The following is a 14,694-nucleotide window of genomic DNA, read 5'->3' as shown; positions in this document are numbered from 1 at the left end:
AGATACAGTTCTGTTCCCCTCAGACTCACAACACAACAGTGCTACAACTTGCCAGCACTTATGAATTACTCAGGTCGACATATGAACCTGAGGTGTGAAAATCTGAACCTTCCTACAGTTTCAGTGGCTTTGGGTCCAGAGTATCAGATTCTCAGGTGCTGTAAACGGATACAGCCACACTAAAATCAATCACCAGCCAAGGTTACAGGCCAGAGGTCGGGTCAGACCTACAGAGGAGTTCATACTAGAGCTGGTCAAAATTTGGAATTTCCTTTGAGCAGGAAATACTGAATTTTCTTTTTAAACAAATTGTTCCATTTCAGAACAAAAATTAGAAATTCTGACATTGCCAATGAAAGACAAATTGCAAAATTATTGGTTTGAAAAAATGGAGTTCTTTTCATTTTGAGAAGTTTGAAAGGAAATTCTGCCAAAACAGGCTGACAGAGAACCAGGAGCCTACAGGTGTTTGGGACCCAAAGGTTCAGAGCTAGGCCTTCCCAGACTGCAAGTCTCCTGGGACAGCTGGCTCCCACGGCTGCCCAACTTCCAGGGCAGCTGTCTCCCCTAGGGAAGTGGGTGAGCTGAAAGACGATCACCCAGATATCTGAGGGAAATTAATTGAAACTGACGTGTTCCTGTGGAACATTTCAATTTTCATGAATCAGCATTTTGTAATGGAAAAACCTCCCACTGGAAAGTTTCCAACTCATCTAGTTGGACTCAGCTCTAGTTCTCTACCCAGAGTTTTGGTTCAATCACTAGTCAAGTGAAAACTATTTCAATCACAGAACAATTAAGACACCCACCTTCCTTCCAGTTTCCCTGTCCCTCAGATTCAGTTCATACTTGTCATTGTGGATTAAATTAAAGTTGCATGGAGGACGATGAGAAGGAAGCAGCAAAGACTAATGAAGGGAATATTTTCCTTCTTCAGCACCTCTGCTGTAGTTCTTTTTCTGAAATTTCCAAACTTGTGCTTTTATAATGTTCTGGTACATGAAAGAATTTGCAACAAACTCCACGGTGCATGATGTGATGTGGAAGCCAAATAACCAGATGCTGCTTTCTAAGCTATTTACAATGTTCCCCTTTAGAGAGTGTTTTTAACATTATTCACAAGTTCTGGTACTGTCGTTTGCTGGCAATTTAATGCATAAAGTTTGTCACTAGGCTCTCTGATGAAAACATTGCTCCCCATTCAAGGTTACAGTTATCTTCAATTTAGTAAGAACTATCACAATCCAGCCCAAATAAATCAGACAGGTAGGTACATGGATCCCACCCACAGAAACTAGAATGTGGAATGCATCTGGAGTTCATTTAAGACAGTGGTTCTCAAACTTTTGTACTGGTGACCCCTTTCACATAGCAAGCCTCTGAGTGCAACCCTCCCCACCCCTTATAAATTAAAAACACTTTTAAATATAGTTAACACCATTATAAATGCTGGAAGCAAAGCGAGGTTTGGGGTGGAGGCTGACAGCTCGTGACCCCCCATATAATAACCTCCTGAGGGGTCCTGACCCCCAGTTTGAGCACCCATGATTTAAGAATTATGTAAACTGTCCTTAAGTAAAGTGTTGAGTACTCTCTCTGAGTGGAGATAGTTCAAGAGGTATCTTCCGTCTTCCAGGCTTTGCAATGCTTTATTTTAGTCTCTTTCAGGTGTTGGAATATCACACCAAAGAAAAACCCTTGGTTTCAAACATGGTTGATGTCAGGCATTTGAATCCTGGCATGGGAAGCTAGCCATCAGGCTGGAACGCAATCTGTCCTTTTCAGCGGATTTTTCATGGTTTCTTCATTTGCTGACAACACTGAATCTCCTTGGCTTAGGGCAGCGATGCAAGAGTGACAGCTGCTGAGAGGAGAAGGTTGAGTCTACACAGCCAGAAGGAGATTGCTGAATTTGTTGAAGGGTTGCAGTTTCCACATTCCAGAACAGAAACTTGTGAACACTGCCGTCCATAATTCTTTGCTGGATTGGACAATTCAAACCTTTGGGGATGGGGGCGAGTATGATTCATTTAATTAGTTTTCCAACACACTTTTGGCATAGAGTCATGACCAGAGTTATTTAGCATGCGATAAAACGCCAGTGAAATCTTCCCTACTTATGGCTGTTTGTCTCCATTGTTTAACAACAACGTTCTATGTAGCAAACACGCTGTCGCTTCGTCTGCACATTGGGCAAAATTCTCAGCTGGTATAAATCTCTGTAGCTCCACTGATGTCAATGGAGCTATGCACATTTAGACCAGCTGCCAATCTGGCTCATTGTACGTATATGTGACCATGCAATTAAAGGCCGTGTCATAATTCATATGCACAAGGGGGGCAATTAAGGTTGCACGGACAATGTTAATCCTGGCATTTCATGACTTTTGAATGCTTGACTTTGCAACCTTATCATTATATTAAAGTAGCTTTTTGTTGTAATTTACTAGGTTTTGAAAAAAGCCAAACTGAAACCTCTCCTTCCCCCAGAAATTCCATCACGTGTTCCTTATTGGCACCCACATCGCCCCTCAGCAGGTTGGAACTTTTAGATCCACAGCACAGACCTCAGCCATTTGTGCAATAGGTACCTTATAGCAATAGCAGGTTGTCCTCCACTAGAAGGAAATTTGGCACACATTTGCCAGTAGGTTTCACAGCTATTTGCTGACAGCAGAGAAAGATTGAGACTAAGGAATCCTGGTTCCCTACCGCTCTGCATTCTCCCTTCCCCCTTCTCCTCCACCACACTACAAGGGCCCCAGCTGGGAAGCACTGAGAGCACAGGATAGACACCATCTCCCTGTCTTGATTCTTGTGCCCAAAGCCACAGTGGCCCCGGTGGGAGGAGCAATTAGAAGGAACGTCCTGCTTAGCCTCTGCAACCCTAGGCAGGGGCATGCTCAGTGCCTATAGAATCTTTAGAGAATTTAGCTGCCTAACTGAACCAGTCTCTACTGAGCATGTGCAAACTGAAGTTTTCTGAGGTGCATAACTTGGGCAGATTTTCATGGGAAAGGCAAAAGGCATGTTCTTGGCTCCAGGGACACCCCACTACCAAATCTGAAGTTCTTGCTCCAGAGCAGGGAGAGGACAGAGCTTTTCAGCAAAACAACTAAGAATTTTTAATAAGGGCAAAACAATGTATTTTCCCTTAATCTCATTCTGATGCATGCCTGAACTATTTTAGCGGAAGCCTTCCAAAAAATTCAGCCTGAAGCAGACATCTGGCATGGAAAAATCTCATCCTGAACAGTTACATTTGGGGAAGTTACTTGTAAATGGAAACAGCCTTTTAATGGAATGTGTCAGGCAACCTCATAGCCAATGCTACCAGCACGGCCTATATTTTGTTTTTCACGGTGCATTACTTCACAGAGCAGTGATCCTGCACTGAGTCCTGGCTGGGTGGGAGCCCCATTGAAATCAGTAGGACTCAGCTTAGGCAGTTCAGGCAGGATCAGGGCCTGAGGCTCTGACGCATCACTTAGTGTCACAGGGGTGGTTCAGAATTTAAAGTGATAAATCACTCTGTAGATTTCATATCAGTGTATGTAATAGGCTAGGCCCTGAACTAAAAACACTGACCTTCAGACAATATCATGGTAGATGTCTGTGCAGCAATGCATTACATACCTCCGTTTTAGTCTCTGGTAGAGACCCTAATAAATCCATGTCTTGAACCTTGCCCCCAAGTCTAAATATACAACCAAGCATTGCTGGTCAACTCAAGAGAATTGCATCATCAGTACAGTCTTGTTCTGTTCGCAGCAGGATGAATGTGTCATGGTGATACAAAAGGACACGCCAGTTTGAATGATAATTCGGTAGGGTTTGCCTACTTCTGCAACTGGGTTAGGTCTGTTCTACTGCCTTCGTCTTTATCACACATCAGACACTGCTTATATCCTTTATATAATACATAAAGAAAAAGCTATCAACACAGAAACACAGGTGTTTGCCATACCAGATCGTATCATTGGTCTACCAACTCTAGGAACCTCACTCTGGTAATGATCTATACCAGATGCTTCTGATGAAACTCCCTGAGGATGCAAACAGCCAAATAATTAATGCTGTATATGGAGAAAATAAAAATATTCTCTGAACCCTGGCAGCCCTCAGCTTATGCCCTTTATCATCCATAATTATAGACCATATGCTGTTTTTGGTCATAACATTAACCAGCCACAATATTTGAAAATGTAATGGCCATCTCATCAGTACTCCCCAGGCATATTACAGTAACTCCTCACTTGAAGTCGTCCCGGTTAACTTTGTTTCGTTGTTACGTTGCTGATCAATTAGGGAACATGCTCATTTAAAGTTGTGCAATGCTCCCTTCTAACGTCGTTTGGCAGCCGCCTGCTTTGTCCACTGCTTTCAGGAAGAGCAGCCCGTTGCAGCTAGTTGGTGGGGGCGTGGAACCAGGGTGGACCGGCAGCCCCCCTATCAGCTCCTCACTCCCCGAAGTTCCCTGTGCGGCAGCCGCCCAGCAGGCTAGCAATTGCAGCTGTCCCTCCCCCCACTGCCATGTGCTGTTCCTGCCCTCTGCCTTGGAGCTGCTCCCCGAGACTCCTGCTTGCTGTGCGGGGAGCGGGGAGGGTGTAGGGGAAAAAGAGGGGGGCTAATGTTAGGGTGTCTCCCTCTCCCCTGCTCCTGCACCCCGCTTACCCCACCTTCCATAGAGCAGGGGGGACAAACAACAGGGCTCAGGGTGGAGGGAGCTTGTTGGCAGCAGCAGCTGCAGTCTCAGCAAGTTGATCTAATTAACAAGGCAGTGTACTTAAAGGGGAAATGCGCATTTCTCTCTCACACACAAAGTGTGTGTCTCTGTCTCCCCTCCTTCCATTCCTGCTGCCTTGTTGACTGTGAGAGTTAACCCTTGAGGGTTCAGCCAATTGCTAGTTCATCATTTAGCAGTAAGGCATTCCCTGGGAAATATCCCACCCTCTGACTCCTCCACCTCAACCAAGCTTCACAATCATCATCACTATGTAACAGTATTAAATTGTTTGTTTAAAACTTTTACCGTGTGTGTGTGTGTGTGTGTGTGTATAGTCTTTTGTCTGGTGAAAAAAAATTCTCTGGAACCTAACCCCCTCATTTACATTAATTCTTTTGGGGAAATTGGATTCACTTAACATCGTTTCACTTAAAGTCACATTTTTCAGGACCATAACTACAATGTTAAGTGAGGAGTTACTGTAGTTGCATGAAAACAAGCACACATCCTGTACCTGCTAAAGATTTCAATTAAATCTTTTGATGTAAGTAGCATTCCCATTGAAAATATGTCCTTCAGGATTTAGGCCCTAATCCAAAAACACTAATGCACTTGCTTAACTGTGGTGCACATGTGTTCACCGGGATTACTCGTGTGTATAACACCAGGCTCATTTCTGCAGGATCAGCCCCTTAAGGCAAAGTGGAAATTAGTGAGTTGTTTCTTTTCTCTCCTTCCATGTCAAGAAGGTTCAGCAGATCTCCTTAAAAGAACACACGTGCCACAGCTTAACATCAATTTTTTGTTCATGCAGTCAATGCTCAGCCCCCACTGTGCACTGGCTCACAGGCAGGACTAATAAGCAGAGACAAGCATGGTGCCGCCCATGTAGAAGTGCCCCAGAAAACCACACCAGAGCTCTTTTTGAGGGCATGTGGCTCCTAATAGGCACATCAGAGACTTAGGCTGGTCCACACTAACCCCCCAGTTTGAACTAAGATACGCAACTTCAGCTACATGAATAACGTAGCTGAAGTCGAAGTATCTTAGTTCAAACTACAAGGTACTTACTGCGGGTCCACACGCGGCAGGCAGGCTCCCCCGCTGACTCCGCGTACTCCTCTTGTGGAGCAGGACTGTCGACGTGTCGACGGTGAGCACTTCTGGGATCGATTTATCACGTCTAGACAAGACGCGATAAATCGATCCCAGAAGATTGATTGCTTACCGCCGAAACCAGAGGTAAGTATAGACGTACCCTTAGTCTTCTCAGTTCCCCTAAATTACACTGCATTCTTGGAATCGTAGGACTGGAAGGGACCTCGAGAGATCATCTAGTCCAGTCTGCTGCACTCATGGCAGGACTAAGTATTATCTAGACCATCCCTGACAGGTGTTCGTCTAATCTGCTCTTCAAAATCTCCATTGATGGAGATTCCACAACCCCCCTAGGCAATTTATTCCAGTGCTTAACCACCCTGACAGTCAGGAAGTTTTTCCTAGTGTCCAACCTAACCTCCCTTGCTGCAATTTAAGCCCATTGCTTCTTGTCCTATCCTCATAGGTTAAGAAGAACAATTTTTCTCTCTTCTTGTAACAACCTTTATGTACTAGAAAACAGTTATCATGTCCCTTCTCAGTCTTCTCTTTTACAGACTAAACAAATCCAATTTTTTTCAATCTTCCCTCACAGGTCATGTATTCTAGACCTTTAATCATTTTTGTCGCTCTTCTCTGGACTTTCTCCAATTTGTCTGTATCTTTCCTGAAATGTGGCGCCCAGAATTGGACAAAATACTCCAGTTGAGGCCTAACCAGCGCAGAGTAGAGCGGAAGAATTACTCTCCTGCTAATACACCCCAGAAGGATGTTTGCTTTTTTTGCAACAGTGTCACACTCTGGACTCATATTTAGCTTCTTGTTTCTGTCTGCTCAATAACCTTCACAGGGCAAGCCGACGAATTCATGCTCTTGCCCTCTTCCCTACTGTCAGCTCCCAGCTGGGAGATTAGGCAAGTATAAAAGCCGTGGTTACTTTGATTTGGGTTGCCTCCATTTTTGGATGCACATTTTGAGACACCTTCTAGGGTTGGGTGTTCAGTATTTTCTAAACATCATTTCCCTTTTTGGGCATCTCAAATTGGAAAAGTTGCTAGCCAATTTTGAAAATCTTGGGCACAGTATCTAAAAATCTATCTCCTAGTAATGGATCCTCCTTGATTAACATCAGAGTGCTACATATATATATTAGAGAGAGAGAGAGAGAGAAGAATCTGGTTGATCCAGGCTATAATCTAAAAAGACAGGAAGATCTGCTTCCAGCTGTCAACTTGGCAACATATTATTGTTGTTTTTTTAATGGTGGTAACAGAGAATTTCATTGAAACTATGGCATCCTTTAAGATAAACACTCATCCTCCCTTGCTATATACGAGTATAAAATAGAAAGAGCAACAACTCATCCTCCTTATCAGTGGAGCCCCGAAGTAAGAGACAAGATCTTTACTGTGATGATTAAGGGTTCTGTTACAAAAAGATGGATCATAAACTCCTTGTATTAGGTCAAATCATAAACTGGGCTTTTAAAGTTTATGTGATCCCTTTCTAAACAATCAAGGGTATGTGTAGCTCCCACTAATAAGGGAACTTATATGAGGCTTGTAAACCATTCAGTTCCTTAATGAATTGGCAAGTCAATCTATTAGTCTGTTAGAACTATTTCTCTTCCCTAAACCATCTAAGGTATCCCCTGGATAGTTTAATAATTTGGGACTATTACACCAAAGAGAGACTCCCATCTTCTTCTTCATAATTATTCTAAATGCATATTTGAACAAGGGCAGATGCAGATCATGCCCGAAATGCATTGTACTGTAGTGGACTGGCAAAGACTGGCACTGACCTGAGTGTGGGGATGGATTGTGACTCCTGGAGGCAGGGTTGATAACTCTGCATTGTACCATTCACCATCCCTGAGGATACATCATCCTCCCCTTCCTGTGCATCCAGCTAGCTCTGTGCTGCCTGGGGCAGAGAGCGGTTGGAGCCATGGCCCCATTTTCTCTTCATCCCTCCCCCATTCCCTTAAGGGTGGCTAGAATCTCAGAGTGCTAGGAAGGAGAGCAGTACAGGGATTGTAGTTGTGCCTAGCTTCTGTGCTGACCACACGGGGTGGAGATGGGGTAAGGCTCTCCCCACCTAAATAAGAGCCAGCTATAATCTGATCTAATATTATACATATATGGGCCAAATTCTGCTTTTAGGTACTCATGCATCACTCCCATCAACTTCAGTGGCAGTCTCATGAGCACACTAAGAGACAGAATTCCGCTTTACATGTATTAGCTTTATGGTAAACATTTTACACCTGAAAAATAGGCTATAGGAGAGGAGATTCTATAGCTGAACTACACAAATTTCCCCTTTGCTACATTTCACAGAATCATGCCATTCTGCTATTTCCAACCCTGCAAACATATACTGCCTTCCCTGCAGACTCAATAGACTCTCCCGGCTCCAGCCCACCTCTGGGAAAATCACAGGGATTTTTTACAAAGATGCTAGAGTGGGTGTTGGTTAATTCCAGGCTTCCATATATCTAGGGCAGGTGTGAAATTTGCATAACCTCCATCAGCTGGCCAGGAGCATTACATATTATGCACCAGTAACTCAAAACGGAAAATCTCTTATGTTAACTATTTAATTGGCCCCGCCTACGGACTATTGATTAGGGAAAACCCATTAGCGAAATACCCAAGAAGATAATATTTGTAACAAATGATATATTTAAGGAGGATTAGTTAGATTACCAAACAGTATCCTAACCAAATCAGGCTCATTAGTTGCGCTGGCTTTTCCAATTTCACTTTATTAAAATAATTTAAATGAAGGTTCATTAGATGTAATATAATCTAGCTGGAGTGCTCCACGAATAATCCCTTTGCTTTTAGCGTGAACACAGCATTTGCAAAGACGTTTAAAGGATTGGATTTTTTTAACTGATGGCCATTGTTTTTAACAGAACTTCTCCTTCCCCTCCCCCCTCAGTCTTGTATATTTTCTCTCCGCTCCTTTATTTGTTCATTGTTTTTTCCCCTTCTTCTCTGCTGTCACATCTCTCTGCTCCTTCTCTTGTCCCACATCCAAAAGTCTCTGCTAAACTGAACATAAACTCCAGTGTGGGGGTAGATTCTCCTCTTCCATTGTGCGAGTGCATGGAACAGGAGAAACAGCCACCCCCTCCTACCTCTGAACAGACTGCATAGGTGCAGAGGGTGATATGGAGTCAGTGTGGCCAGATCTGACAGTATTTGGTGTTATTCTTAAAGCACCAGCTCACATGTGATTTTGCACGAATCTCAGCTTTTGTCTTTTTAAAAAAAAAAAGAAGGAAAATTTCTAGCGCTCGTGGTCATGGAGAAAAACTTCAAAACATCAAGTGTGAACACCCAAAAAGTTCAAGCACCAGAGGGCAAAAAAAAAAGAACCCAAATTTATGATTGTTTTTTAAATATTGTGGGGTTTTTTTCAGCCTGACCCATGGTTTTTGAACACTTGGGGTTGGCCATGCTGTGCAGCCTAACTAGACATCCAGTTTTGGACATCTTGACCCTGAGGGCCTGGTTTTGCAGAAGTGCTGAGAACCAGACATTCCAGCTGAAGCCAGCAGGGACTGCGTGTGCTTGAGCACCTTTGGAAACCAGGCCCTAGCCTGGGATTCTAGAGCCAGGCACCCAAAAGTAGAGGGCAATTTTCAAAACATTGGCCTAAATCAGGGGTTCTCAAACTGGGGGTTGAGACCCCTCAGGGCGTCGTGAAGTTATTACATGGTGGGGTCGCAAGCTGTTAACCTCCACCCCAAACCCTGCTTTGCCTCCAGCATTTATAATGGTGTTAAATATATTTAAAAGTGTTTTTAATTAATAAGGGGGGTCGTACTCAGGCTTGCTATGTGTACGGGGTCACGAGTAAAAAAGTTTGAGAACCCTGGCCTAAATGACTGCCCAGGATCACTCACGTGGGCAGCAGAAACAGGCAGAGGACTCCAGATTTCATAATCCTATTAGAACCCTTTCCTCTATTTACCGGGAGTTCTCATCACACACTGCAAGTTCTTCTCATACAAGGAAGAGCGACAATTTTCAGATTCCTTCCCAGGCTTATTCATCAGTTCCTATAGAGTTTTGCCAAGACGTTCAATTTATTCTTTAAGCAGCCAGGTGGAAAAAGTTTCAAACAGCTCAAAGCCCTGCTGAATGAGAAAGGAAAGCCGGGGAGCTCACACAACCCTGATAATTTCCTGATCCTCTTACATCTCTTAAGGAAAACAGAATGAATTGTGGTAGTAGCCGATCCTCCCCAAACCTGCATTCAGCACCTCATCCAACTATGGGTATCCTACTCAGACAGTCACATTATAAACCCTATTGCTGGAATAACAAATGTACACAACTATGTCCAAACACACACCTGTCACAGTGACCATGTTTCCTAGTCTGGCAGTGTGAAGGTTTGCATTTATTTTATATAAATGAGCTGGCTGGACTAATTTGAGGGTTAATGTTCCAGCCTGAGCAGAATACATGCTTTAATGAGCACTCTACATGCACTGGGGATGTGCTGGTGTGAGAGAAAGGGGAAGTAATTAAACACTCAGCTTTATAATGAGGAGACTGTGTTCTAGTGACATTAAGTGGCCTAGTTTTCAGAAGTGCTGACCTCTGACAGGTCCTTTGGACTTGTGGGTGTGCAGCACCCCTGAACATCACGGCAAAGGATCACAATGTACTGAAGCTGTAATATGCCGGGCAGCTCTGGCTTAATGCAGACAGACACTGTCCTTAACTAAGGGGTCCACATTTTGCAGTACATCTAAGAACTCAAGTTCTTTATCTCTTGGGGGCATTTCTTGCTGTTTCTATGGTGCTGCTTTACGTGTGCACATTCCGCAATAAGGACCAGATCTCCTTAGCCCAGAAGGCAGCCTGAGTAACTGGGCTAAGAGCTGGGGAGATGCATGAAGGGAAATGAAGACCAAGCCATTCAGCCCTGAGGCTGCAGTGGTCTCTGTGGTAACATCATGCTGCTCCTTGACTGGGGGGCTGAGCAGAGAAGAGAACAGGAGAATCCTCAAAGCACTGGATGCTACAGTCTCATCCTTAGTGCACTGGCAGATGGAGAGGTCCTGTAGAGCTGAGCTCTCTGCCAGGCAGTGGGGTGGGCATGCCCCATTATGCAACAGGGAACTATCCCTAAATCCTATACAGTGGAATCACTCCCCCTTGTACAATGGAGCCACACTGGATTCACTCCTGGGGGAGCCTTCGTGGCGATGGGGATGAGCCACAATTTCCCCTTAAGTCCTTATTTTGCAAAGAATGCCCCTGGAGATTTAAGAGATACATGGACCTTCTTGATAGATAAAGAGGAATGGATCCCAGAACTAAAAAATTAATAATGGCTTAGATACAAGTGAACCCGATACGATCACATTGATAATGTGCAAACAGCATGAACTCCAGACCAGTAATATAATGAAGAAGACTGATACAGGGCAATCTGGATTGCTTGGCAAACTGGGTGCAAAAAATATGCATTTACACACAGCTAAAGGTAAATACATACTTCCAGGAACAAAGAGTGTAGGCCACAGAAACAGGGCACTCTATCCTGGGAAGCAGTGACTCTGAAAAAAATGTGGGGTTCGTGGTGGATAATCTGTTGAACAGGAGCTCCTAGCAGTGACCAAAAGGGTTAATATGATTCTCGGACGCATAGACGGAGGAATTGCTAGGAGGAGTAGAGAGGGTAGTTTACAACTGTATTTGGAACTGATGTGGCCATTGCTGGAATACTCTGCCCAGTTCTGGCGTCCACTATTCAAGAAGGATGTTGCTAAATTGAAAAGGGGTCAGAGAAGAGACACGAGAACGATGAAAGGATTAGAAACAATGCTTAATAATGATCGACTCAAGAAGCTCAATCTATTTAGCTTAACAAAGGGAAGATTAAAAGATGACTTGATTACAGTCTATAAGTAGCTACATGGTGAAAAATTTTTTGATGATAGACTCTTCAGTCTAGCAGAGAGAGGTATAACACAACGTAGTGGCTGGAAGTTGAAGCTAGACAAATTCAGACTGGAAATAGGAGTTACATTTTTAACAGTGAGAGGAATTAACTATTGGAACAATTTACCCAGGGTCTAGTGGATTTTCCATCACTGGCAGTTTTTCAATAAAGACAGGATATTTTTCTAAATGATTTGCTCGAGGAGTTATTTTGGGGGAGTTCTATGGCCTGTGTTATACAGGAGGTCAGGCTAGATTATCACAATGGTTTGGCCTTAAAGTCTATGAATTTCTAGGGGATTGCAATCCCACATACTATATATAGAGTATACTCCCATTTATCCAAAACCCTATTATCTGAACCCTTTGTCTTGTCCCCCAACATGAGATACATGCTGCAGAGGGCATTTGTCTCATGCTGGATACGAAGGAAGGGACTTGGATAATGCGGGGAAGTTTGGATAATAGAGTGGAGACCCCCAGCCAGGACTGAGAGGAGGAGGAGGAGGAGTCCACAACTGCTCCTGAACGGTTCCTGTTGCTGTGCATGGAGCCCTCTGCAGTCCCGCTGTCATGGGACAGAGTGAGCATGGCCATGACAGCGGAGCTGCAGAGGGCTCCTGGTGCTGCCGCAAGGCCGAGGACACATGGCTCCTGCAGGCGCAAGGGGCAGAAATGGGGGTGGGGAGGCTGCAGTCCTGGCAGGGCAGAGCAGTGACCCCAACCCAGGACTGTGAGGAGGAGGAGGAAGACGGGCCCTGGCCATGGGGAAGGCCACCTTGCTGCTGAATGAGTCCTGCCCTCTCCAATATCTGAATGAAATCTCTGTCCCCTGTGCTATTTGGATAATTGGGAGTATTTTTATTTGTGTGCGCACATGCACACACGCATGTCTGATATATATGCCACAATGAGCAAATGGAGTAAATTAGCTTAACTCATGAGGGAATACAAATAATTAAAAAAAATAAAAAATAGATGAAAAAAAATTAAATTGCAGGGTTTTTTATTCAAATTAAATAAAGGGGTTTTTAATATAAACCTATTTAAAATTAAATTTGAAATTATGGCAATCCATGTTAAGGCCTAAAAAACAACTATCATGTATTCAAACAGTTTCAATTTATTAATAAAATATTAAGCAGTACATGTTTGTTGCCAAGTTTCTTTAAAATTCAAACCACTGAACTGATGGACGTCACTGGCCAAGCATCTGGAACCAGAGCTGTTGAAGTGCTAAACCACCTTTTGACAGCAGTAGCCTCTTCCGAATGTTCAGAAAGAACATTCCCTTCATTTCAGCTAATTCAACTAGATCAGTTTGATTATTTATTTCATTCAAAGTTAAGAAACCAATTGGGAGATGAAAAAGCAGGAAAGCTTGTTTTCCTCTTCCAATTTATGAATAAATGCGAGGTGTGAGAGAATGAAATCTACTAGCTCTAAAATCTTGAAGGACATGGTGACCAGAAACAATCAGTTCAATTCACTAACTACAGATGATACTTCCTTTGTCTAATAAATCAGTTAGTTTTAAATGAAAAATTGTTTTGATAAACTTTTTCATAATTTTTGTCTCGTGTATCTAGCACATTTAAAGTCGTTTTATTTAACTAAAATATTCTTGTTGTGCATTTTAACTGAATTTTAATTCCCATCCATGTAGAGCTTGAACCAAATTTATCATCTAGTAAATAAGTTTTTTTTCTAATATAAACAAAAATGTAAAAATTAAGAATTTGAATAAATGCAAATTAAGCTATAGAACAGCTTAAAAATGTGCTTAGATATAGTTTATCCTCCTGGTTAGCAAAAGAAAGTAAGAAATGTAGTGTAAAGGCTATACATAATTGTCAATCACCATGTTTTAATAGTTACCAGCCAATGATAATCAGTATTTCTTTAGGAAAATAACTAAAAACTACAAAGGCAAAACAAGATTAAAATTGATTATTTAAATCAAGGTTTCCTGCTTGCTGATTTAAACCATGATTAACACTGGTGATTTAAATCACACCACCCTGGCATAGGCCCACTGAAGTCAATGCAGCTACGCTGAATTATTACAGCTGAGGATCTGGCCCAATGAGTTGAACCACAGACACAGAGTAAAAACCATACTGCTGAATTCTAGGAATTTGCAGTGTTAGCAGGACCATGATCAATCGCTTATTGCGTTTGTGTGTGGTGTTGTTATTGTTTTGATTCTTCTGCAGTACCAGCCACCTCTGTGTAGTAAACTGAAAAATAGAGGACAGTTCTGTAGGGCCAAGCGTTCCTCTTGTGCTCTGTACACGGGTACTACATGAAATTTCTCATTTGCCACTTACCCTCATGCCCAGTTCAATATTTTCTCCCCCATAGACCTCCATGCCAGGGTCAAGCAGGCCAATCTCCCCGAAGTACTCTCGGTCCACCACAAATGAACATCCAATCATTGCTGGCGTCCTGCCCAGAAAACGGGGGAGAAAAACAAAGGTGTTTAAACAGTATATAACAGTACCTGATTATAATGAGCTCTGACATAAATAAACAAGCTACTGCAGAGATGCCCCAAATTCTTTTAGGGTTAAATTCACCCCTGTGCAGAGGGCCAGCAGAACCCAATTAAACCCTTTCGGGGGAGATTAAGGCCCCATCCAGCAATGATCTTAACTTGAAGCACATGAGTAGCCCCTGCTCAGGCAGAAGTCCCCTCAAGTAGAGCACATGCTGAAGGGCTTTTGATGGATCAAGGTGTTAAGTGGTATGTAGACTTTTTGCTGGCAAGCTGCATGTGAATGAATTTCACCCCTGATAAAGTCGTTCGGGGAGGGGAGGGGGAATGCATCACTTCACTAAGGTGAATTTTTAGAAGAGGAAAACTCACCAGGAAAAGAAATAACAATCCCAGTTCTG

General features: G+C 43.1%; 1 protein-coding gene across 2 annotated transcripts in view; it reads right to left on the bottom strand.

The window, feature by feature from the left end:
* Window positions 1-14,694, bottom strand: part of GALNT9 (polypeptide N-acetylgalactosaminyltransferase 9) — a 331,540-nt gene that overhangs the window by 82,313 nt on the left and 234,533 nt on the right. For both annotated transcript variants that reach the window (XM_054007015.1, XM_054007014.1), the window contains exon 6: window positions 14,127-14,244. In XM_054007015.1, coding sequence (XP_053862990.1) covers window positions 14,127-14,244 — 118 coding nt within the window. The remainder of the gene's footprint in view (window positions 1-14,126; window positions 14,245-14,694) is intronic.

This window comes from Malaclemys terrapin, chromosome 16, assembly GCF_027887155.1.
Source record: "Malaclemys terrapin pileata isolate rMalTer1 chromosome 16, rMalTer1.hap1, whole genome shotgun sequence".
Classification (NCBI taxonomy): Eukaryota; Metazoa; Chordata; order Testudines; family Emydidae; genus Malaclemys; species Malaclemys terrapin.
Note: the sequence above shows the minus strand (reverse complement) of the source record. Positions and strands in the feature narration are given on the sequence as shown.